The following is a 27611-nucleotide window of genomic DNA, read 5'->3' as shown; positions in this document are numbered from 1 at the left end:
GCTTAAGGGCTGTACAACGTGTAGATTCTTGGTTTAAGTAATAATGTTCCAGGATACGAAATGACTAGGGAAGTGAAAGCATGGCTAAAAGACTGAGATGGGACAGTATGATCTGGTTGGCCTTTACAGAGGGAAAAAAGTACTTTGACCAACTGAAAGGCTCATGGTAGAGTCGAGGATTATGTCTCAGCTCTATTTGTTCTGACAGAATTTTTAAAGTTATATACATTTTTTTCAATTAAAGAAGTTTGCCATCCCACCCAAATTTGGGGGGCTATGATTTATTCCTGTGAGATTAATAGCTTCTCAAGCTGATCTGAAACTTTTCTGCCTTGTATAAGTGTTAGAGTCACATGGGACAGAAATGTACAGTTATTTTACAGATGGTATTTTTGCATCAACTGTTTTGGTCAATTTTCTGAGGTTCTACCTGAGATAGAAATAACAGTAGACAAAACAGGAAAAGAAGAAAGAAATAAACATGTCATTTGATCATTTGAGAATATCTTTTTAATTGGAGTATAATTGCTTTACAGTGTTGTGTTAGTTTCTGCTGTACAACGCATGAATCAGCTGTATGTATACATATCTTTGAAGGAGAATACTAATAGCAGTGCCCGAGAGCTTAAAATTAGTATAAAATAGTATGCTTGGGAAGTAACCAGGAATTGATTTGAAAGCCAAGGAACGCAAGCCCTCTTGACTGGCGACCTGGGATACTTGATCAATTACAGTGCAGGAGAGCTATTTGGGGAGACAGATACATCACTCCTTCCCATTCCTCTTTCTTTACCTCCAGCCTTGACACACATATAGCCAGCATACTACTCTTTTTGGAATATTGACTTCAAATAACATATCCAGACATATAAATGAGAACTTTAGCATATGCAGAATTTTGCTGAGTTATGGCCCATAGGTGGAATTTTGAACTTTGTAGATGTACCTTTTTATTAAAGTTTCCAGAGCTATATGTGTGAGTACTAGTCATCATAGTTGAATGGCTACTTTGTGGTCACTTCCTAAACAGGCACATTCCAGTAAGATCCACATTTGTGCCAGGACAGAAGACCAGCTGCTGTCCTTTCTTCTCAACAAAGGACTCTTGTGTTGGAACAAAAACTCTATACTGTGTGCCCAGCAGCAGAAGGGAGTCTGAGCAGTGATGTCAAAGTATACCATGATGTCACCACAGTTCACAAAGAATTATACTTAATGCCATGTGAAGTGAGGCCAAATTCAACACTTTCTCTCTTGGGTACTTCACAGTCTTTGAGACAGAAGCAGGGTCAGAGGTCAGGCCTTTGTATAATTTTGTTTTGCATTCTCCAGACACCCTAATTTTGGAAGTTGAGGAGGGAGAAGACAGCCTGCTAAAGAAAAGTTCTCTGACCATATGTGGAGAATGAATTCTTGTGTCTGTATGCACAGAGGTCTATACTAGGTTAATTCTTGGGATTTTTGCTGAAGACTAGTAGACAAACACATTTGACTAAAAACAATATGCCACTGTATAGCACAGGGAACTATACTCAATATTTTTAATAACCTATAAGGTAAAAGAATCTGAAAAAGAATATATATATTAAATATGTATAACTGAATGACTTTGCTGTACACCTGAAACTAATACAACATTGTAAATCAATTATACTTCAATTAAAAAATAAAAATAGCAGAAATAGAAAGAGAATTGGATTACAACATTGTAAATCAATTATACTTCAATTAAAAAATAAAAATAGCAGAAATAGAAAGAGATTGAATATAATCCCTAGGATCTCTTCCAGTTCCATGATTCTGTTAATGAAATAAAAGATATGCAGAAATATTTTTTTAAAAACCAACATGCCAAAAAAAAAAAAAGTCCAGATTCTTTTAGCCATAAATTTACACAAGAATTTGGCCCAGACCTTAAAATAAATAAGAAAGGAGCAAAGTAAAATCAGACTGGTAGCACCTGGGAAATTTAATAAATATTAGAAGTAAGACTTAGTCATTCTTTTTTTCTTTCCCTTTCAGGGTGTTTATCCAGCCATTAGAGGGATCAGATTCTTAATCTTAAGCAATACAGCAAAAACTCTTAAAAATGTTTATAATCTAATCAACTCACTGCCCTTCCTATCAGCTGTTTCATACCTCTCACATTGACATCCCTCCTTTTACTTTATAATATAAAGAGAAAAGTACCACAGAACCAATTGCAATCCCCCAACATCTCTAGAACCAGAGGGTAAGGAAGCTATTAAGGAGCATGGGAGAATTGCAGCTCTTTAAAGGAGCACCAAATCTCATTCCAAGGAAACCACATCCTCCTTCAGACTTTAACTGCAGGGGAGGTTGACTTCCTAACCTTTGATGAGGGTGGGGGTGGACAGGTTGGAAGTGGAGAAGGACAGTGGCGCTGGTCCAGCCAGCCGAGCAGCCAAAGGGCTAGAGCTCACACAGAGAAATGGCAAGAGTCAGGCCGGGGGCTATGCAAGCTCACGTCCCTCCGGAAGAGCCAAGAATCAGCCACTGAGGAGATCGAGTACGAAGTGAGCTTCCAGGTCCAGAGTTGGTGTCAGAGTGAGGGCATGAAGCCAGAGCCCTGTGCCCAGTGGAAAAGGGTCAGAGGAAGACTCACTCAAAAATAATAAGCATTCACAGCTCAAGGCCATTCTGGAGTAGTGGATGAGAACAGGCAAAGCAGGCACAGTGACAAGTGGAAATTAAACGCTCATATTATGGTACTGTAAAATGATGCATCCATAGAGATCTTTTGCTTTTTGACAGAGAGCTCTTTTTGGTCTTTGTAACTAGTGGCAGAGAATGTAAGTGATGGAAGCTGTTATTATATTCCAGGTTAAGGTGAAGAGAAAAGTTTTCTGAAACCACAATCTATACCCATCACCTATGGCCTTGCCTATATACTAAATCCATTCATTTGTTCAATAAATTGTGTTAGTGGCTTATTATATCATTAGACACTATGACCTTGTGGTATTACATTCTAGTAGGAGATAGAAAATAAGCAATACACTTATTATAAATAAGTAAGTTATATTGTGCCATAATTATAAGTGCCATAGAATAAATAGAAAAAAAAATGGGATAGGGTAAGAGAACATGGGTGGGGGTGTGGGCACAGGTTAAAATAGTCTGGCCAGGGTAGGCATTATTGAGAAGGTGAGAGTTTCCAGTAAAGACTTAAAGATGGCAAGGCAGCTGTTCTAGAGGTGTCTAAGGAAGAATGTTCCAATCAGAGGCAACAACCAGTGCTCTTCTAAGATGAGAAAGTGCTTCCAGTGTTTGAAAAACAGCACGGATAGTCAGAGAGAGATGGGGTCAGAGAAGTAACTCAGATTATTTTGCTATTGTTTTGTTGCTTCAGTCATGTCTGAATCTTTGGACTGTAGCCCACCAGGCTTCTCTGTCCATGGGATTTCCCAGACTAGAGTAGTGGAGCGGGTTACCATTTCCTTCTCCAGGGTATCTTCCCAACCCAGGGATCGAACCCATATCTCCTGCATCTGCTGCATTGGCGTGCAGATTCTTTACCACTGAGCTACCAAGGAAGCCCAACTCAGATGATACAGGACCTTTTTTTTTTTATTTGAAGTATAGTTGATTTTACAATGTTGTATTAATTTCTGTTTCAAAGTGATTCAGTTATGCACATATATATTTACATATTCTTTGTATTCTTTTCTGTTGTGATTGACCACAGGATATTAAATACAGTTCCCTGTGCTATATACAGTATGACTTATTTATCCATCATATATATACTAGTTGCATCTACTAATCCCAAACTCCCATTCCTTTTCTCCCCTACTCACCCTCCCCACTGGCAACCGCAAGTCTCTTCTCTGCGTCATTGAGTCTTTTTCTGTTTCGTAGATAGGTTCAATTGTGTCATATTTTAGGTTGTCCATATAAGTGATATCATATGGTATTTGTCTTTTTCTGACTTATTTTGCTTAGTATCATAATCTGTAAGTCCATCCATGTTGTTACAAGTGGCATGACTGCATTCTTTTTTTATTTGTTGCTGTTCAGTCACTCAGTCATGTCCAACTCTTTGCAACCCCATGGACTGCAGCACTCCAGGCTTCCCTGTCTTTCACAACGTCCTCGAGTTTGCTCAAACTCATACCTATTGAGTCAGTGATGCCATCCAACCATCTCCTCCTCTGTCTTCCCCTTCTCTTTTTTATGGCTGAGTAATATTCCCTTGTGTATATGTACCACATATTTATCTATTCATCTGTCTGTGGACATTTAGGTTGTCTCTGTGTCTTGGCTATTATAAAGTGCTGCTATGAACATAGGAGTACATGTATCTTTTTGAATTATAGTTTTGTCTGGGTATATACCCAGGAGTGGGATTGCTATATCATATGGTAAGTCTGTTTTTAGTTTTTGAAGAAACCCCCTGATACTGTTCTCCATAGAGACTGTATCAATTTATATTCCCACCCACAGCAGAGGAGGGTTCCCTTTTCTCCACACCTTCTCCAGACTTTCTTTGCACACATTTTTCATGATGACCATTCTGACTAGTGTGAGGTGGTACATCATTGTAGTTTTGATATGCACTTCTCTAATTATTAGTGATGATAAGTATCTTTTCATGTGCTTATTGGCCATCTGTATGTTGACACAGAATCTTGTAGGCCATTGTAAGGACTCTTGTGAGTCCAAGAAGAAATTGAGAAGTCCCACAAATGATTGGTAAACCCCAGAGCAGAGTGCCATGTATAGGGAGATTCCCTTTGGAAAATCTTTGCTTGGAGGATAAAAAGTTAATGCCTTCACATGAACTTTTTCCAGGTTGTGGTGTATTAGAGTGTAGGAGAGTTATGCCTTATCCATTTAGCTTGTATTTACCAGTATTTCCCAATAGCATGTGTTCATTGAAAAAAAGCAACTAATTTTTAAAAATCAATTCAATTGCTCTCTCCAGAGAAGGCAATGGCACCCCACTCCAGTACTCTTGCCTGGAAAATCCCATGGAAGGAGGAGCCTGGTGGGCTACAGTCCATGGGGTCGCTAAGAGTCAGACATGACTGAGTGACTTCACTTTCACTTTTCACTTTCATGCATTGGAAAAGGAAATGGCAACCCACTCCAGTGCTCTTGCCTGGAGAATCCCAGGGACGGGGGAGCCTGGTGGGCTGCCGTCTATGGGTCGCACAGAGTAGGACACGACTGAAGCGACTTAGGAGCAGCAGCAGCAATTGCTCTCTCAAAAAAAAGAGATTCTGCTCATTAAAGATATACTTTCTAAGCTATTAATACTGAATTGTACTTTTTTGCCTGGTGCATAAATTTTAGAATGTACAATGGTTGGTTGGTGTTGCTTTTGGCAACAAGGTTGTGGCTGAAGGAAACGCATTCCTCCTCCTATTTCCTGTCTCTCCAGTGCCATTCTAACCCCTAAAAAGAACATCATACATCATAGAATGGACGGGTCACTCATTGATTCAACTTGGGCAACACCAGTTCTAGTAATGCAATCTTGGGCAAATGGTTGAATCTTTGAGTCCAGCTTTATTTTTGTAAAATAGACATAAAGTTAGTTAATTTTAAAGGGTACTGTAAGAATTAAAGAATGTTAACTAGACTCGTGGAAATCATTTTGCAGTATACACAAATAGCAAACCAGTATGATGTACACTTGAAAAGAATGTAACATTAATATTAATTATATCTTAATTAAAAAAATAATTAAATGAAACTATATTAATATATGTTGTATTAAGTATAGCAAGTGTTAGGCACACACTACTTTTCTTTACCTTCCTTAAGTGGCTTTCCCTTCTGTCTCTCTCCTCTTCCATACCCCGATGACCTCAGTGTTCTCATTGTCTCAGTGTTCTCATTCTCTTGCTGTTCTCACCTGTTTTGAGGAAATGATCTGATCAAACCCATTCACCCTAGATTGGGACCATGCCTATTACTTATGTGTATTCCCCACAGCAGCATAATAGCCAGCATAATGCCTTATGTTCAGTTGATTTGGTTTAATTTAAGCATAATCAACAACTTCATGTGTTACTCCTCCCAAGGGCATTTGAACAACAAACAGAGGGCTATACCAATGGTTCCCAACTTTTTGACACAAAAGGGTCCTTTATTATTTTTTACATATGGGCCCTGTGTTTTGTAAGTTTCCATCAACTCAAAAGACTGCATGTATTAAGCAATAATATGTTTTTACATTTTATGCCCTAAAGACCTAAGTATAATGTTAAGTACAATAAAGATCATCAGGATTTAGTTTATTTGCATGATGAGATGGTTGAGGTTTGGAGGACCTTATGCGGTTTTCAGAGAAGGCAGTGGCACCCCACTCCAGTACTCTTGCCTGGAAAATCCCATGGATGGAGGAGCCTGGTAGGCTGAAGTCCATGGGTTTGCTAGGAGTCAGACAGGACTGAGCGACTTCACTTTCCCTTTTCACTTTCATGCATTGGAGAAGGAAATGGCAACCCACTCCAGTGTTCTTGCCTGGAGAATCCCAGGGACGGGGGAGCCTGATGGGCTTCCGTCTACGGGGTCGCACAGAGTCGGACACAACTGAAGCGACTTAGCAGCAGCAGCAGCATGCGGTTTTATTTCAGGTAAAGTTATTTCCATTAGGCTTTTGGAAATATTAACCATAGCTTATGGACCACTATTAACATCTTCATGAATGACCAGAGATGCTGTTTTCTTGTATTGGAGAGGTGTGAAGCACAAGTACAGATGATAAGTGGTTCCCATTTACTTCCTAAATATGCTGCCAAGTCATATTACAGATGAAGCCTTCCATTCACTCCTACACATAAGTCTGGCTCTGGAGGTGAAGATCTTAATAAGAATGTTCAACCTTGTTATCACCACTGCCATTTTAAATACTGACTAGTGTATCTTTCCATGGATCATTGGCATCCTACTATAACTTAGTAATCCAAAATTGGAATTTTCGTTTTGTTAGTTACCAGCCATGTAACCTTAGGGAAGTTATCTTCCCTGAACCTCAGCATTAAAATTTGTACTTGAAATCATTCATACCTTCAAAAAATGTTCATCATAAGAGAAGTATTTGTGAAGATTATCAAAAAGATAGCCAATTCATTTCTCTGATTCTGGAATAGTAAATTGGTTTGGTCGTCTTGCAGGACAGCCATAGACTAATGAATTTGGCTTCTAGATCACAGTATCATAGAGGATCATGGGCCACATATAAGTAGCAAAGAGCACTGCAGTTGGTTAGCAATATCTGCCATGGGTCCTGCAGGACAAATCGCTGCACATGTGCCACATTTTACAGGCCCCACTCTAAGTGCTGTGAAGTCTATCCTTAGATTAAGTCGACTATCACAGTGCTCTATACCTGGATGATTTGTTTTTGTTTCTTAAGATTTGCTTTTAACAAACGTTCCCTGACCATTAAGGTTCATCAGTGGTTATTGAAAAGACAATTCTATGAAACTTCTTGTATTTATCTGCTCAGATGTTCTTGGGACATTGTTACATGACATTGTCTTTCAGAAAATTCACAGCAGATACATATCTGCTAGGGTTTCAGTACTTTGGGTAATTATGATTTTTCTGCACCAGTTTATCATTCATTCATTGCACAAATATTATTGAGTCTACTATAAATAGCACATTATCCTATACATTTTCTAAAAGATCCAGTAGATGCTATAACCCTTGTAACTGCTCATGTTTTCCTCTTTTCTAGGAAGGTCACATTCAGACCCATGACCCCTATATAGAAAGTGTATAGGACTTAACAATGTGCATTTATGTGATTCTCATTTCTGGCTTTTTTATTATTATTGGAGGATAATTGCTTTACAAATTTGTGGTGATCTCTGCCATACATCAATGCAAATTTGTTTCTGGCTTTTTTACCCTTATTTTTACCTTTGCCCTATTTTCCTTCTTTTTTAAAAAAAATTTTATTGTGTTGTATCATATATATATACGTACTATAACATTTTATAAAAAGCTAAAGCATAAGCCAATGTCTAAGTCTTTTAAAGGCAAGGTTGGAGATCTACTATTTTCCCTATTGACATAGATAGTAAATGAGTTATAATATATGTAAAGCACACTCTTCCCCCATAAAGTTCTATCTGAATTAAATAATTATAAATAAGAGCAGCTGTGATCAGATTTGCAGAGTTTCATTTTCCATATTTGTCTTTCCCAGTGCTGAAAATAAAGGGATTTAAAAATTTCTTACCTCATGGTGTTGGATCAAGAAAAGCTTGACATCACTGGCTCAGTATTTGATGCTAGAAGTTGAGGCCCTTATGGGAAACCATTTGAAATAGGGCCAGTATGAACCCATCTGAGCATGTCATTCTGAGGAATGGTATCTTATGGACTGTGTTTATTTACATTCTCCAAATTATGCATGCGGTGATCTCTCCTTCTCTTGTGGCTCCTAGTGAAGACATTTTATTATACATATTTCAGTGTCTAGAGAGTTTCAGGCTGTGTTCTGCCTGTTCACTTGCTATCAGCTATGTGAGGTGAACAAAGAAGCACACTATCGCCACACACTGTAGGCCTGATTCCCAAAATCTGCATGTCATGCTCAAAGTCTGTGAGCCAACTTGGACTGGGTAGTACAGTTCTAGTTTTTTGTTCAGGAAGAGTTTTCTCCCCTCTCTGTAGTAAATCCTGAAAAAAAACAAACAAACAAAAAAAAACATGAATAAAAACCAACAGTGTGAAATGTATGTGTTCCCCTCAAGAGACGAAGAAATGTCTGTCTTTATGCATGTATACTCAATGTCAGTCGCTCAGTCGTATCCGACTCTGTGTGATCCCATGGACTGTAGCCCACCAGGCTCCTCTGTCCATGGGATTCTCCAGGCAAGAGTACTGAAGTGGGTAGCCATTCCCTTCTCCAGGGGATCTTCCCAACCCAGGGATTGAATCCAGGTCTCTTGCCTTGCAGGCAGATTCTTTACCATCTGAGCCACCAGGGAAGCCCATGTTTACACAAGTGTATACAAAAAGCATGCACTCAAGACAGACAAACAAAAGGTGACAATGGTGTCTAAACAACAAACACGTCTGGAAGCTTCTTGCTTTTTATATCACCTGGGACAAAAGTTTTGTTTTGTTCTGTTAAAGCAAAACTAGTCAATCATTTTGCATGGGGAGGAAGTTAGACCATGAAGCTGACACCTAGTAGCAGAATATTAACAAGCTGAATTAGGCCAAAGTTCTCAGTTTTCCACCCTTAACAAAAAATTCCATGCAGTTGCCCAAAGTTATGAGTGGCCATTATCTCACTTTAATGTTTTGTCCAGAATGGGGTGGGTCTGGGAACTCAGTGACCTGAACATTGCCTTCCATGACATTTCATTAATAATGAGTGTTAGGTGCACATGAGTCTCTTAAAAGTACTAGCCCTTTACAGTAATTCTTGTTCATGCACCAGGACAGAGGTTAAGATTTAGCGTCTAGTTGTCATTTATCGTATGTCTGTTTCTCTGTGTACACAGATATAACACACATACATATATATACATTTTTGTACACATATATGTCATCAGTGACTGCAGTCTAAGGTTTATTATCTGTAACCTACACTAGAATTATGAGCAAACCATTATGTTTGATGCTGTGTATTTCATTGATTCACTGACATTTATTGTGCATCACAAATGCCAAACGTTATGCTAACCAGCAGAGATAGAAAGATAATAAAATAGGGGCTCTCAGCACATGATCTGCTATGGAAACAGATGTGTTAATAGGTTAAACTTAAAATGTTATACAACTGTTTGAATTGAGAATATATAAAAGAAACCCCCAAATAATAATGGCTTAAACTCATAAAGGATTTACTCACCAAAAAAAGAAAGAAAAAAAAATAGAAGTCAAAACATAATTTGTCCAGGTTGGGGTTCCATAACTGGGCTCTTTATTTCTCTCTGCTCTGCCATCCTTCCATTCTCAAGGCTGTCTCATTTTTCAAGAAAGTGAAAGGGAGAAAGGCAGGAAGGCAGAAGGGTCCCTTCCCAACTAAGTCAGCTTCTTGTAAGGCAGCCTTTCCAGAAGTTCCACATAACATTCTCACTTTTATTTCACTAGTTGCAACTTGGTGATGTAGTCAATAAGAAATGTATTCTTTGAATTGGGTATCTGTGTGTGTATGCTCAATTGTTCAGTCGTGTCTGACTATGACCCCATGGACTGTAGCCCACCGGGCTTTTCTGTCCATGGGATTCTCCAAGCAAGAATACTGGAGTAGGTAGCCATTTCCTCCTCCAGGGGATCTTCCCAACCCAGGGATGAAATTTCACGCATCTCCTGCATTGCAGGCCAATATTTTTACCACTGAGCCACCAGGGAAGCCCCATGGACTTATGAACAAAAGGCTGAGGAATCATAGACCATTAAGGTCCTTAACTCTGGAATCTGCAAAAGGCATTTTTGAGGAGGAGACAGCTAATTTGGGATTTGAAGGATGAATAGGAATTTGCCAAATGGAGAATTGGAAGAGCGTGCCAGGCAGAAATAATAGTGTATGCAAAGGCGCAGAGAAGTCTGACATTATTTCTGCCAACTGAGCCTTTTCCTGTATTTCTGTTTATTTTATCTCTATTATTAATGATAGCACCTTTTAAAATTTATTTTTAATTGAAGGAAAATTGCTTTACAGTGTTGTGTTGGTTTATGTCATAATAGTTTAACTAACTTTAAATTAACAGTTACTCAGGATCAACAGATTGAGCTATGTCCACAATGATTTTCCTGATGTAACTGCAATTAATTTTCCACTTGGATCAAAATAAGAACATTTTATCTGATGATAAAGTATTCCACATCTTAAAAATAATTGAGTTAGAATACTTTGGCATCTTAAAAAGGAACTGCTATAGAAAGAAAAAAAAAATACTATTGTGTCAGGGAGATGTTTGTCTTTTCAATTCTGAAGTTAAACAAAGACCAGTTAGAACTGACTTGGTTCATATCATAGGGTCCATAAACCCACACTGGAACACTAAGTTGGTGGTCTGGCCAAGTTACCCTTAAATATGTCACCTTCTATTTAGCTATTCCTAATATGACTGTTACTTTGGATCAATGAAGCTGGATTGTTCTTTTCTTAAAATGACTTTGGAACCAAAAGAAATCTTTAGTATTAGAGAGAGATTTTCGTGATTATCTACATTCTGGCTCCTTTAGAGATATCAAATCTCATTAAAAATTCTCCAGAGAAAATAAATCCTTTGAGAAACATGAAATTTATTTGAGTACACCTCCTGAGATACCTGAGAGTTTAAGTTCCCATTCCTGCTGATCTTCCACAGAGCTGAGTATCTTATAAAATTAAGGTTGTCTCTCTTCAACCCCAAACAAGAACACTAGGGTCAATGATCCTTTGATTACTACATAAATTAAGGTTGCCATATTTTCTCAAAGGATTCAACCCTACTAAGGCAATCATGTGTAGTCTTCTGATATCTTTTGAGATATAACTGATATAATATTATATTAATTTTAGGCATACCAAATACAAAATATTTGTATATACCAATAAATGTTCACCACAATAAGTTAATATCCATCACCACACATAGTTATAAGTATTTTTTCTTATGATGAGAACTTTTAACATTGATTCTCTTAGAAGCTTTCAAATATACGATGCAATATTATTATAGTCATCATACTGTACACTGCATCCCTATGACTTATTTATTTTATATCTAGAAGTTTGTACCTTTTGATCACCTTCACCCATTTCACCTAGCCTCAACCTACACCACTGGCAACTCCCAGTCTAGTCTCCATATCTATGAGTTGCTTCTTCATTTGTTTGTTTGTTTTTGGATTCCACGTGTACATGAGGTCATATGATCCTTGCCTTTCTCTGTCTGCCGTATTTAAGGTAATGCCCTCAAGGTCCATTCATATTTTTGCAAATAACAGATTTCCTTCTTTTCAGATAGATATCCATTCAACTGTCAACAGGCACTTAGATTAGTTTCATGTCTTGGCTGTTGTAAATAGTGCTGTGATGAAAAAAGGGATGCATATATCTTTTCAAGACAGCAATTTTGCTGCTTTTGGATAAATATCCAGAAGTGAAATTGCTGGTTCATGTGATAGAACTATTTTCAATTTTTTGAGGAACCTCCATACAGTTTTCCATAGGGGCTACAAGAATTTACATTCTCACCAACAGTGCATGAGGGTTCCCTTTTCCTCATCAAGACTTATTTATTGAATTTTTGATAGCTATGGGATGATATCTCATTTTGCCCTTGCTATGCATTTCCCTGATGATGAATATTGTTGAGCATCGTTTCATGTGTTTTTTGCGCACCTAGATATCTTCTTTGGAAAACTGCCTATTCAGATCCTCTGTTCATTTTTTCAATTGCTTTGTTTGGTTTGTTCTCTGTTGAGTTGCATGAGTTCTTTTATACTCTTGATATTAACCCTTTATGATTTATATATACTTATATATACTTATAATATATGATTAATATATATATATATTGGGAGAAAATGGGTTACCTTTTCCTTTTGTTAATTGCTTCCTTTGCTGTGCATAAAATTTTTAGTTTGATGTAGCCCCCCCACCTTGTTTATTTTTGTTTCTGTTGTCTTTGCTTTAGATGTCAAATCCAGTCTTGATTTTTTTTTTTTTTTTTTTGCTGACTTTGATTTTTGCATATTTTTCATTTAGCTAGTATGTAGGCATGACGAAAAGGTGCAGTAAGCCCTATGGCAACGCCTCCCCTTTGTCAAGGTAACTCTGACTCATTCAGTTCTCAGCTCAAAAGACTTTTCCTCAGGAAAATCTTCTCTAGCCTTTGTTTCTTTCTTGTTCTGTTTTTGTTTTTGCTGTGCTGTGGAGCTTGTAGGATCTTACTTCCCCAACCAGGATTGAATCCAGGTCCATGACCTTGAAAGCCTGTGTCCTAACCACTGGACTGCCAGAGAATTCCTACTCTGGCCTTTCTAAACAGATCAAGTTATCCATAATTTATGCTGTCATAGTATCCCATTATCTGTGTGTTACAGATTTCATCATAATTATCATTCTGCATTTACATTCTGCATGTGTATGTTGATTTGCATAATATCTACCTCCATCACTAGACTCTAAGTCCCATGAGGGTAGATCCATATGTCCTTGAACTCACCATTGGGTTTTGCTCCCAGCACAGTGCATGGATCATAACAACACTTCAATGACTATTGGCTGAATTGTTGAATAATTTTTATATCTTTGTAAATAAGTTACTTCTGCACTCTGTTTCACACTGTGCTTGAAATATAAGAATCAAGGCAGAGTTGCTCCGCTCCTATGTGGGTTCATTTACAGATAAGAATTTTGAAAATAATTTCACTGTGGTTATAGGGAAGCACATCAAAGAAGTCTTAAGCCAGCACATGCTGGGCTCTACATGGACCCTCTGGACTGTAGCCCACCAGGCTCCTCCATCCATGGGATTCTCCAGGCAAGAATACTGGAGTGGGTTGCCATTTCCTTCTCCAGGCGATCTTCCCGACCCAGGGATCGAACCCAGGTCTCCCATATTGCAGGCAAACGCTTTAACCTCTGAGCCACCAGGGAAGCCCCTACATGGATGAAGCTGGCATAAATTCTGAGATGGCCTCACTGTAGCTTCTGAACATATTGAGGCCAATTGCAGCTTGACCACAGTGAACACGCCAAAAATGGAACCAACTCCTTCACTCCCCACTTAAGCACATTTTCCTGACATCTTAACATTTCAAAACTTATAGAATTACTGAAGGAGTTGTTGTTTTGTTATCTCTTTTTAAAGATGTCTGTATGATTTTAGGGAAGAGGTACACATAACTACATTTTTCAAATATAGCACATACACAGCACAGTATTACATAGTTGTGCTTTTCAAGCCTTTGCCTAAACATGTGTTTGCAATTGTTAGTTGGAGGTACAAAAAATAAAAATCAATCCTCAAAGAAAGTTCATGCTAACAACCAAACTTTGGAAAGACAGGATGGATTGTGGGGACATTGTGGAGATAAGCTCCTTCAAATGTCTCTACAGTTCTTATCTTATTTTGCCCATGACAGTAGCTGAAGTACTTTAGGAGTATGATATTAGATTTCACTAGAACTGTCGAGATACAACTGCTGTAGTTTAGTTTGGATTTGAATTTTTTTTAACTTGAACATTGCAAAGAAAAGATTAAGGATACAAAAGAGTTTGCGCACATAAGTGATGAAGACTTGTGACTTTGTTAAGCCTGATTTGGACAAAGCACAAATGTTTTATTAGATGCATTTAGAATCGGCTGCTTATTAGCTAAGTGACCTTGGTAAGATTCATGACCTCACCTATAAAACAGTGATACCTTACATGATTGTCTTGAGAATGAATGAGATGTGTGCCTTGTGCCTGATACAGGCCAGGGCCAGGCAACAGCAGGCACTCACTGTGGGCTATCCCTGCTGCCCTTCGTGTCAACCCTCCTCTTCCACCACACGCGTGCACGCCAGCCTTGTTTCTGTGGGCTGATTCTGTGCTTCTGTTTCTGTTTTCTTAGTTGAAGTGCTAGCTAGAAAAGGGAGTATGTTTAATTATCAGTTAGCAAACATTTATTGAAGTCTTGTAATTTGCCAAGCACTGTTCTAGTTGCTTGGAACACATCAATGAAGCCAAGATACAGAACCCCACCCCTGTGCATCTTACATCCTAAGGAACTTATAGACGAACACAGAGGTTATTCACAACATTTTTCCTGCTACAGTTATCCTACAGTTGTATTTTTTGTGATTTGGATGAAGCATATTTACTGAAAGTGGGAATTATTTTGGAATTGAAGTTCTATAATATTAGTTCAGTGTCTTCCTCTCTCTCTCCTTCTCTTCTTCCTCCCACCCACCATCCTCTTCTCCCCTCCCTCCCTCCCTTTCCCCTCTGTCCCTCCCATCTTTCTTTCTCTTTGTATATTTCAATATATTTGAGCTATGAAAATGTCTTTACCCATGCTACATTTTTTCCTTCTTAGCCTGGTTCAAATTCCAGTTTGGTTCCTGTCATCAGAATGGATCTTCATCTCATCTTTATCTTCATCTCAAGGATGAAGGAGGCTGACTGGATGATGAAGGGCCCCACCCTGCATCCCTGTAGCAGTAGGCACCAGGTTAAATTACACATCTCTCTTTTTTGTTAGATTGTTGGCTGTGATCACCAGCTGGGAAGCACCATCAAGGAGGATAACTGTGGAGTCTGCAACGGAGATGGGTCCACCTGCAGGCTGGTCCGCGGGCAGTATAAATCCCAGCTCACCGCAACCAAATGTAAGACACTTCAGAGATGGGGCCATCTCTGGGCCTTCTAATTTGTCACAGTCCCCTGGCTTAGCTCCCTACAGCAATTAGGGAAGGACATCTCCAACCAAATGAAGCCAAATATGAAAACCCTGTGGGAAGAGAGTTAGGTTCTTTCTTTGTGGATTAGTTTAGGTAAGACAAGTCAGGTCACCCGCTGCAATCCCACAGAGGAAACCTTTGCTTTAGAGGCACATTAGGAGGAAATTAGGCATAGATCTAGATATATTCAACAAGAAAGCATGAGCTTTGCTATCCAGCGTGAGGACAGGCTACATCCTGACCCCTCACTGATTCATAGTCTGGCAGAATAGCAGAGAGAGAGGGCAGATTAGAACAAATGCCCTCCTGCCACTGTGAAATCACATGGTCTTCACTGACAAAGTGACCTCGGATCAGTGCTGATCACACATTTCTCCAGAATGGATATTGGGCAGTGATTATGTGAAACCAGTTATAGACTGTTGTGTCCCAATCTCTCTGTAGCAGCTGAATACTTGTGTGCCTGCTATACGTGTACGTGCCGGGAGCTTTACATGATCATCTCATTTAATCCTTATAACAACTTCGTAGCAAGGTACTGTTTATCCCCATGTTATGAATGAGATAACTGAGGCTTAGACAAATTACATGACTTGCTCAGAGTTCCACAGCTATGAAATATAAGAGCCAAAATGTCAGCCCAGAGTCTGATTCCAGAGCTTAAGCACTTATTTATTCCTCTTGATTGTCCAAAATTCTGCTGTTCCCAGAGTGTTTGTAAAGCAGTTAGATGGATCAAGGTGCGGTACTTTAAGTGCCTGCCCAGCTGGGTCTTCCTAGGGTAGATGGTATATGTTCTCGAGATACCTGACCCAACAACAGACTCATCCAACAAGCTAGATCATATTACCATACATGATCCTCTATGACTCACTGTTCTAGGCCCTGCAGCAGATAGAGATAGAAACAAAACAACCCTTGTACTCAGGACCGTGCCCTTGTTAACATTTATTTATTTTTAATTGAAGGTTGACTGCTTTACTGTATTGTGTTGGTTTCTACCAAACATCAACATGAATCAGCCACAGGTTTATCCATGTCCTCTCGTCCCTGAACATTCCTCCCATCTCCCTCCCCACCCCACCATTTCTAGAATAACTTGACCTTTCTTGGCATATTTTCTCGATTTTGCCATTGTCTGGAATCCTCCAACAGATCCTTAATGAGGACTTCTTTGTACATGTCTCCTGTGATTTGGGAAATGGGAATGAATTTCTTTACTGACTGTGGTTTTGTCCTCTTTACTTGTTGACTAGTTGGAAGAAAACACTTGATTTATGGGGGGGTTGTGGCTTTAAACTGCAAGGGACTTGTAGGTCTGGGGGGAAAAAAAGCACTGTTTGCTGCAGAACTATTCTGAGAAGACAGGAAAAGGCAGCTCACCCAAAGGACTAGCCTCTGGGGAAGAAGAGGAGATGGGAAGAAAAACTAGGAACTTTTAAATGCATGAAACATCAGAGATGCCAGCTTAGGGAACTCTCCCCTTTCTAACACACCTCAGGCAGTGAAACATGTGATTCTGAAGAAAAAAAAGAAAAAAGACCTGAGCAGAGAGAATGATGAAGGGCAAAGTAAGTTAGACATTGATGTAGTACATTCAGGTGAGATTTATTTTTCCTGTGGTCATGTGTTGGTAGTTTCTTCCATAAGATGAGAAATTAAACAATTTAGAAGATGAAAACTAGAGAAGGATGGAGGCATAATTCTTTTGTAAATCTCTGAAGTCATGGTGGGATATTTGCTGAAAAAAAAATTACCTTTAAAAGGTACTTTGTGATTTTTTGAAGTATAGAATTTATTAAAACCCTACAGTATTTCTTATTGAAAAATAAAAATAAAAGGTTACTTTGATAGAGCTTTTCAAGGAATACTAAAGAGTTGCTGCTGCTGCTAAGTGGCTTCAGTCATATCCGACTCTGTGCGACCCCATAGACAGCAGCCCACCAGGCTCCCCCGTCCCTGGGATTCTCCAGGCAAGAGCACTGGAGTGGGTTGCCATTTCCTTCTCCAATGCATGAAAGTGAAAAGTGAAAGTGAAGTCGCTCAGTCGTGTCCGACTCTTTGCAACCCCATGGACTGCAGCCCACCAGGCTCCTCTGTCCATGGAATTCTCCAGGCAAGAGTACTGGAGTGGGGTGCCATTGCCTTCTCCGACTAAAGAGTTGAAGTCTTTCTAATTATTGGTGTTACATAATTGAATCAGTGTTTGTCATCTAAGAATCTAAGGACTTCCATTAGGCACAAAAAGAGATGACAGACATTCATGCAGTGACTGCTGTAGGGCAACTTCCAGGGGCATGTTTTCATGATGAGAATCCTCCCTTTATTCCCTCACATCCCTCTGCCTTCCTGTCCTCATAGAGAAGCCTGCACACCCTCTCAGATAGATATTCCCTCTACCCTCCTGTTAAAGGGTGAATGGGGCCCTTTGGAGCCTGAACCACTGGAACAAAGTTGGAGAAGCCCTGAAAGGATGAACTGCAGCCAATTGAGAGCCATAAGTCATCTCCAGGTCTGCAGATAGATACCTCAGTGAACAGTGCTCTATTCAAACCAACAGTGGTTAAATCACATAAGACACAAGCCAATGATGATCCATAATGACAAAAGGCGATTGATTCGTTTACCTTAGCACTGATGATGCCTCATGACAAATTGATTTATACCAATAAAGCCCAGCCTATGCATGCACTCACCACAATCTATAGCAGATGCTGAACAAGCTGCCTCATTTATGTTTTCTCCACCCCCAGAAGAACCTTCCACCCTATATTTACAGACTGTGAGATGACCCACAGGCAGGGGAGATGAGACTGCTCTGCGGAGCCCAGAGTACCGGCCAGGTGAGCGGCTCTCCACCTGTGAGGCCTGGAGGAGTTCTGCCAGGTCTCTCCCTACGCTGTGCCAAAAGGCACTAAAAGCCAGCCACACAATCTTCTCAAACTCCTTATAGCCATATTCCCCACACTGAATTCATTTTCTTCTGAACTCATTTCCAGATTTTCCCCGTATGTTATCAAACCTCAGGGGAATAAAGAAAAAAACAGGAGAGTGGAGAAAGACCATGGTGGAAAGTGCCAGAAGGAAAAGAAGAAGTAGGAGAAACTTATCAAGTGGCTGCCATTTGCTGATGAATGGAAAACAAACCATCTTTGTAATAAAAGACATTATTATTACCTAATACAAATGCAGAAAACAGATATAAGCTGGACCAGGCAGTCTTGCCCTCCTTTTGAAGGAAAAGGCTGTCTACTGAGAGCCTTTAGCCTTTCCATTTTTCCAGGTGACTTTTTCCTACTTCCCCAACCCAATGAAAAAATTATCAAATTTAGCTTATATTAACTTACTTTTGATTTTTGAAATTAAAAACTCATTTTTTTCTCAAATTTTTTAAACTTTTTATTTTGTATTGAAGTATAGCTGATTAACAATGTGATAGTTTCAGGTGGACATCAAAGGGACTCAGCCATACATATACATGTATTCATTCTCCCCAAAACTTTCTCCCATCCAGCCTACCACATAACATGGACCAGAGTTCTATGTGCTATATAGAACAACCTTGTTTGTTATCCATTTTAAACATAGCAGTGTGTACCTGTCCATCCCAATCAAAATATTACTTCTTGTACTATATTGTGTATTCTCCATGTATACTCAGAATACACTTAGATCCAGAACCAGTCTATTTGGTATCAATCTGATGTCTCCAGTTTCGCAGACCTCTCAAATGTATCTGCATGTTTTGAAAATATCCCAGTATCTGAAAGTTCTCTATCTCCCTTGGGTGGTGAGGGCTAGATAAACTAAATTATATCAAGATAAAATGAAGCTCCTAATACCCAACTTTCCCTCTCAGACTGTGCTTATGCTGATTTATAATGGCTATGAGTAAATATATTCTGGGGTTATCATGCTGGCTCAAAGATATTGAGATAAAGGATATTTATAATAAAAGACAGGCCTAATATTTTCAAGTAGAAAATACATATGAATTTTTTTAGAAAGAGCACAAAACTCTAAAGAACAATTCACTCATTCATTTATTCAGCACCAAATATTTCTTGGGTACCTGCTATGTGCTGAGGAGCTGTTATACATGCTGGAAGCACAGGAAAGAGCAAAACGGACCAAAGTCTATTTTTCTCATGGGGCTTACTTACTAGTGTTAGGGGCAGGCAAAGAGACTAAATGAGTAAATTAATTAAATGTATATGTGTCATGTGGTGATACATAGAAAAAAAGTAAAACAGAGAAGAAAAAAAGTAGAACATAGAAAAGTCATAGAAAAAAGTGAAACAGAGTAGGAAAAGAACTAGAGATAGAGATGGACTGGCAGCCAAAGGTACTGAAGGGAATTGCAATTTTGAATAGATTAGTAAGAAAACATTCACTGATAAGATGGCATTTTGAGCAAAGATCTGAGTGAGATACAGATAGAGTATCATGCACAAGGCAGGGGGAAGAAAATTCCAAGCATAGAGAAAAGCATGTGCAAGGGTCCTGAGGTAGAGACATTCTTAACATATTTCTTGACCTGCAGAGAAGCTGATGTAACTGAAGTAAAGAAAGTTTAAAGACTAGAGGAAAAGAAGGCAGGACAACTGTGAGGTGGGATGAAGAATGGTACAGATGTTGTAGGATTTTATAGGGACTTTGGCTCTTAGTCTGAATAAGATGAGAAGTTACAGGAAGGTTTTGAGCAGAGTAATGACTTCATTTGGTTTATGTTTTAAAGTATCACTCTATGTGCTCTGTTGAGAATAGACTATAGTGGGTCTAACTGTGGATATAATAAGAGCAGTCAAGAAGTCCAGCTGGGTATGAGAATGACATGGACCATGGTAGTATATCCCATGCTGGGTAAACAGCATTTCTTTGAGTCCAAGACACCATTGATTGAAAGATGTGCCATTATTTTATGCACCATTAAGGGGTGGGGGAGGAAGCCTCTGTTGAAATTAAGAAACTATGACACAATGCCTTCTGACTACTTAGGGATTTTTGTTGTTCAGTTGCTCAGACGGGTCCAGTTCTTTGCAATTCCATGGACTGCAGCATGCCAGGCTTCCCTGTCCTTCACAGTCTCCCAGAGTTTGCTCAAACTCATGTCTGTTGAGTCAGTGATGCCATCCAACCATCTCATCCTCTCTTGTCCCCTTCTCCTCCTGCCTTCAATATTTCCCAGCATCAGGTTCTTCTCCAATGAGTCCACTCTTTGCATCAGATGGCCAAAGTATTGGAGCTTCACCTTCAGCATCAGTCCTTCCAGTGAATATTCAGGGTTGATTTCCTTTAGGACTGACTGGTTTGATCTCCTTTCTGTCCATAGGACTCTCAAGAGTCTTCTCCAGCACCACAGCTTGAAAACATCAGTATTCTTTGGCACTCAGCCTTCTTTATGGCCCAACTCTCATATCCATGCATGACTACTGGAAAAACCACAGCTTTGACTAGACAGACCTTTGTCAGCAAAGTGATATCTCTGCTTTTGAATATGCTGTCTGGTTTTGTCATAGCTTTTCTTCCAAGGAGCAAGTGTCTTTTGATTTCATGGCTGCAGTCACCATCCACAATGATTTTGGAGCCAAGAAAATAAAGTCTGTCACTGTTTCCATTTTTCCCCCAACTATTTGCCATAAAGTGATGGGACCAGATGCCATGATCTTATTTTTTTGAATGCTGAGTTTTAAGGCAGATTTTTCACTCTCCTATTTTACCTTCAAGGGATTCTTTATTTCCTCTTGGTTTTCCACCATAATAGTGGTATCATCTGCATATTTGTGCTCTGCATTCTTGTCATCACTTGATATTGTCAGTATTTTTTATTTTAGCCATTCTTACTGGTGTGTGTGTATATATGGATTTTGTATATATAAATAATGGCTTATGATCTTGAACATATTCTTAGGTTGTATTAGTTCCCAGTTGCTGCTGTAACAAATAACCACAAACTTAGTGGCTTAAAGCAACACAGTTGTTTTACAGTTCTGGAGAGTCAGAAGTCTATAGTAGGTCTTGCTGGACTAAAATCAAGGTATTAGCAGGGCTGTATTTCTTCTGAAGGGTCCATTTTCTTTGATTTCTCAGTTTTTGAAGGCTATCTACAAGCCTTGGCATCTTCAAAGCCAGTAACAGCATCTTCAGATCTTTCTATGACTCTAACCACCTCTTCTCTCTCCCTCTTCCAGTTTAAAATTTTGTGATTATATTTGGCCTACCTAGATAATCTAAGATGCTCTTTCTATTCTAAGGTGAGCTGATTAGCAACGTATTTCATCAGCAACCTTAATTCCCCCTTTTCATGTAACATATTCATAGGTTCTTGGACATTCATAGGATATGGACATCTCTGGCAAGAGGAAGGGTGAGGAATTATTTTGCTGCTCACACATGTGCTATTTCCTCCTTGATGTAGTATTAATTAAAGTTACTTGCCAGTTTTTAAAACAAGCTTTTTGGTTTCCTGCTGTTGAGTGTTGAGAGTTTACATGTGCTGAGAACAAGTCCTTTGTTGGATTTGCAACTTAAAAATATTTATACCTTCTTTTTTCAAAGTTGCTCAACTTTATCTTTCACAAAGCAAAAGCTTTGAATTTTGATGAATACCAGTTTATTTTTCTCTTTCCATGGATGGTGCCTTTAATGTCATATCTAAGAACTCCTTGCCTAATCCCAGGTCACAAAGCTTTCTTCTGTGTCTTCTCCTGAAAGAGTTATAGTTTTATATTTTACCTTTAAATCTATGACCTCTTTTCAGTTAATTTTTATATAAAGTATGTTTTATGTGTAGGTTGAATTTTTTCTTTAAGGATGTCCAATTCTTTCAGCCATTTGTTGAAAAGTTAATCTTTTCTCCCTTGAATTGTTTTTAAAACTATCAGAAATTCATTGTCTGTTTCAGTGTGGGTCTATTCCTGGGCTCTCTCTTCTGATCTTTGTGCCAGTTCTTTCACCAATACTACATTGTCTTAGTTATTGTAACTTTAAGCCTTAAAATCAGGCAGTTTGATTTCTCTAATTTTATTCTCCCTTTCAAACTCATTTTGGCTATTATATACTAATTCCTTTGACCTTCCATATAAATTTTACAATATGTCCATATATACAGAAAATCTTGCTGAGACTTTTAATTTTGTTAATTCTATAGGTTGATTTGGAGGGAATTGATATATTTTATTTGTGATAATATCAACCTATGAGCACTTCATGTCTAGGCATTTATTTAGATCTTTGATTGCTTCATCAGTATTTTTTTAATTTTCAGCATATATTTTAGTTAGACTTATACCTCTTTCAACATTTTGCAGCTATTACAAAGGGCATGATATTTTCTATTTCAGTTTCCAGTTGTGTATTACTAGTTTATTTTGGCTATTTTATGAACTTGCTAAACTCACTTAATAGTTCTGAGAGTTTTTTAATTTTCTGCATAAACAATCATGTTGTTTACAAATAAGGATGGCTTTAGTTTCTCCTTTTCTATTTATAAACCACTTATTTATTTATGGCCTTACCATACTGGCAAGGATGTCCAATACAATGTTGAGCAGATATGGCAAGAATGACTATTCTTAACTTCCTGCCAATCTTAAGGGGGAAAGCATTCAGTTTTTGCACCATTGAGTATGATGTTAGCTGTAGGTTTTTTTGTTAAGTGCTCTTTATCACCTTGAAGAATTTCTGTTCTATTCCTAATCTGCTGAGCATTATTCTCTTGAATGGATGTTCAATTTTGGCCAGTGCTTTTTCTACCTCAACTGATATGATCATGTGAAAGTTCCTTAAACTTTTATTATAATGGATAACATTAATTGATTTTCAAATAATCAGCCTTGTATTCCTGAGATAAACTCAACTAAATCATGATGTGTTATTCTTTATATGAATTACTGAATTTGATTTTCCAGTATATTGTTTGTGAGTTTTTAACATCTATGTTCATGAGAGATAGTTGTCCATTTTGTCCTTTTTTATACCATCTTTGTCTGGTTTTGGTATCAGCATGATGCTGACCTCATACCATGAAATGGGAAGTCTGTTCACTTCTCTTCTGTTTAGTGGAAGAGAATGTGTTTAGTGGAACAGAATGATGTTATTTCTTCTTCATGCGCTTGGTAGTATTTACCAATGAAATTCTTTGAACCTGGAGTTTTTGTTGTTGTTTTTATGTAAGCTTTTCAACATAGGGATAGAGTTACAGTAACTGTTTTAATTGATTTATTTTTCTTTTCAAGTATGAGTGTATTTGAGGGAGTTTCTTTGCATGCTGCGTAATTTTTGACCTAATTTCAGACACTGCAAATTTTATCTTCTTGGATACTAGATATTTTTGTATTCCTATAAATATTCCTGACTTTCGCTCCAGAAGCAGTTACTTGGAATCAGTTTGATCCTTTTGGTTCTTAAAATCTGATAGATGGACCAAAGCCACAGTGGTAACTAATGTGTCCTGCTACTGAGACAAGACTCTTCTGAATACTCAGTGTTCCATGAATTATTTAATTTTCCAGCCTGGCTGCTGGAATAATATATTCTCAGTCCTAGAATTGTGTTGGTTCTATTTTGTGTTTCCCTATTTATGTAGTTCTTTTCCTGGCCTCAGGTTGCTTTTTCACACACATGTACTGATTAGTATATTGATCACTGCTGAACACCTAAAGGAAGGGTCTTAAATCTCCAGAGTCGTCTACGTATTACTCTCTTCTCTCTGGACACAGAGAGATAACCTGTCCTTCAAACTCTAGTCACCTTGATGTCTTTGGACCCTTATTATCTTTGTCTCCTTAACTCAGGGAAGCCTCCAACCTCTATCCAAGTTCCCACTTCCATGGATGGCCTGGAAAAGTCTTTCAAGGCAGAATTCGGGCTGGGCAATGTTAAGGTTCTTCTCTTGTTTTCCAGAATCCCAGAAATTGCTGTCCTTTTTTGCTTAATATTCAGGGTCTTGAAAGTCACTATTTCATACAGTTTTTTTCTGACTTCTTGATTGTTTCAGGCAGGAGGTTAAGCCTGGGCCCTGTTCCTTCATCTTGACAGGAAACAGAAATTTTGACCCTGGGTTCTTGATTCAGTTTTGCAATTATTTAGAAGCAGCATGCTTTCGGCTCCCACTTTGGAAATGTTAAGTGCTTTTGATTCCTTATCTCCTTATAACTCCCACAACAATTTGATTCCAAGAGGTTAAATACCGTGTTCCACTATCGTCTTGTCATCTTCTTCCAAGCTGCTGATATCCACTGTGCCAATTTGATGTATTGCCTGTTTTGATGTTGGTTGGTACCTATGTAGGCAAAGATAACTGTGACAGGGATACTACCTCTGTGAGAGAGAATATAAATGCTATTGACGGTGCAGTGCATTCTGACTTTATATATACACATATATCTATATTCTGATGTGAACAATTGCTCCTTTTAGAATCAATTATTTATGATATTTTGACTCTAATGACAATAGGACTTTGTAACTGATTAGAGGTAAAGGTGAATTCAAGGATGTCTCCAAAGTTTTTGACCTAGGCATCTGTAGGGATGAAGTTCCTCAGCTGGAGAGAAGGCTACACTTTGTCTGGCCTATCCAGTATGCATCCTCCATTGCGCAAGTGCTGATAAACAGTAGGGGTGGGGACAGGTTTTGAAAGCCTCAAACCCACAGTCTCACCTTAGTTTGTTGTATATATTTTAATAATAATAAAGTTGTCATGAAGAGAAAAAAAAAGCCATTCAAATCTCCTCAAGACTGGCAGACTATTGGGAATTCCCTGGCAGTCCAGTGGTTAGGACTCCACACTACACTGCAAAGGGTGTGGGTTGGATCTTCTGGTTGGGGAACTAAGATCCTGCATGCCATATGCTATGACTAAGTAAAAAAAAAAACAAGATTGACAAACTAGTTTCTCCCTTAAGTATAGTTAATTTACAATATTGTGTTAGTTTCTGGTATACAGCAAAGTGATTCAGTTACATATATATATATATATGTAATCATATATATATATATGTAATATATATATATATGTAATCATATATATATATATATGTGTGTGTGTGTGTGTGTGTGTGTGTGTGTGTGTTGTACTTAGTTGCTCAGTCACGTCCAACTTTTTGCGACCCTATGGACCGTAGCCCGCCAGGCTCCTCTGTCCATGGGGATTCTCCTGGCAAGAATACTGGAGTGGATTGCCATGCTTTCTTCCAGGGGATCTTCCCAACCCAGGGATCAAATCCAGGTCTCGCGCATTGTGGGTGGACTCTTTACATCTGAGCCACCAAGGAAGCCTATATATGTATGTGTGTATATATATATAATATACATATCATTTTATATATATGTATATATATTCTTTTTCATATTCTCTTCTATTATGGTCTATTACTGTATTGAATGTAGTTCCCTGTGCTATACAGTAGGGCCTTGCTATTTATCTATTTTGTTTGTAGTAGTTTGTATCTGCTAATCCTAAACTCCTAATTTATCCCTCCCCCATCCCCTTTCTTCTCTGTTAACCATAAATTTGTTTTCTACATCTGTGAGTCTGTTTCTGTTTTGTAAATAAGTTAATTTGTCTCATATTTTAGATTCCACATATAAGTGATATCGTATATTTGTCTTTCTCTGACTTACTTCACTTAGTATGATTTCAGTATCCCTGCATGTTGCTAAAAATGGCATTATTTCATTCCCTTTTATAGTGGTGTAGTATTGAATTGTTTTCGTCTATATATTATATATCTTATTTATCCATTCATCTGTCAATGGACATTTAGGTTGCTTCCATTAGCGCATTATTTTTATCTGTAGCCAACTATATTAACAGTGGCTCTTTCATTTAAAAAATAATAATAAGATTAACTATCAGCTTCATAAGCTTACAGAGAAGAATCTCTAAAAGCATGAAACTTACCAACAGGTCTAAAAACAAGACAAGCTCAGATATCAGGATGGGAAATCCTGTCTTTTAAAAAAATTATTATTGTCAATTTTTCTGATACAGCAATGAATCACATGAATAAATCCATATATGACAAAATTAAAAACAAATATAAAAGTTTATTGAAAAATGTGAAATATATATACATTTGTAGATTTTTGAGGAAATATTTTAGGTAAAATTGTTGAGAACAGTTTTTCTGGCAAAGGGCTTTTACATCCTATACATGTGAAATGACAGAATTTATGATTCCCATGGAAAACTTGTCTCTTTAACTGAGAGAGATTATCTAATTTCTGAAGGAAGTCAGAATTGCTTACTAATAACCTAGAAATATGTTCTGTTGATTGGCATCATGGTTCTGTCAACAAAGCCAGAACAGATTAGAGCAGATGCATTTGATCATAGGGCAGTGTGCCTTTGTGGGAAGAGCATCCAAGAAATGCACAGCATGGTAAGAAAGAATGTAGCCACCTACCTTACTAGCCATGCTGCTGCTGCTAAGTCGCTTCAGTCGTGTCCGACTTTGTGCGACCCCATAGACGGCAGCCCACCAGGCTCCGCCAATCCCTGGGATTCTCCAGGCAAGAACACTGGAGTGGGTTGCCATTTCCTTCTCCAATGCATGAAAGTGAAAAGTGAAAGGGAAGTTGCTCAGTCGTGTCCGACTCTTCACGACCCCGTGGACTGCAGCCTACCAGGCTCCTCCGTCCATGGGATTTTCCAGGCAAGAGTACTGGAGTGGGGTGCCATCGCCTTCTCTGAGCCATACCAACCAAATTAATCATTCAGGAGGCAGGTGATAAAACCAGCCTTCTCACACATTCTCTAGTGTCTTTTTTAACCATTTTTAATTGAAGTATAGTTAATTTGCAGTGTTGTGTTAGTTTTATGTATACAACAAAGTGATTCAGTTATACAAACACACACATATATATTCTTTTTCAGATTATTTTGCATTATAGGTTATTGCAAGATATTGAATATAGCTCCCTGTGCTGTATAGTCCTTGTTGTTTATCTATTTTATATATAGTAGAAGGCAATGGCACCCCACTCCAGTACTCTTGCCTGGAAAATCCATGGACAGAGGAGTCTGGTAGGCTGCAGTCCATGGGGTCGCTAAGAGTTGGGCATGACTAAGCGACTTCCCTTTCACTTTCCACTTTCATGCGTTGAAGAAGGAAATGTCAACCCACTCCAGTGTTCTTGCCTGGAGAATCCCAGGGGCAGGGAAGTCTGGTGGGCTGCCGTCTATAGGGTCGCACAGAGTCGGACACGACTGAAGCGACTTA

The 27611-nt window shown here is 38.5% G+C and overlaps 1 protein-coding gene across 1 annotated transcript in view; it reads left to right on the top strand.

The window, feature by feature from the left end:
• Positions 1-27611, top strand: part of ADAMTSL1 (ADAMTS like 1) — a 1145195-nt gene that overhangs the window by 812702 nt on the left and 304882 nt on the right. Inside the window, exon 8 of the mRNA XM_055577966.1 lies at positions 15186-15312. Within this exon, the coding sequence (XP_055433941.1) occupies positions 15186-15312 (127 nt within the window). The remainder of the gene's footprint in view (positions 1-15185; positions 15313-27611) is intronic.

Source organism: Bubalus kerabau, chromosome 4 (assembly GCF_029407905.1).
Source record: "Bubalus kerabau isolate K-KA32 ecotype Philippines breed swamp buffalo chromosome 4, PCC_UOA_SB_1v2, whole genome shotgun sequence".
Lineage (NCBI taxonomy): Eukaryota > Metazoa > Chordata > Mammalia > Artiodactyla > Bovidae > Bubalus > Bubalus kerabau.
Note: the sequence above shows the minus strand (reverse complement) of the source record. Positions and strands in the feature narration are given on the sequence as shown.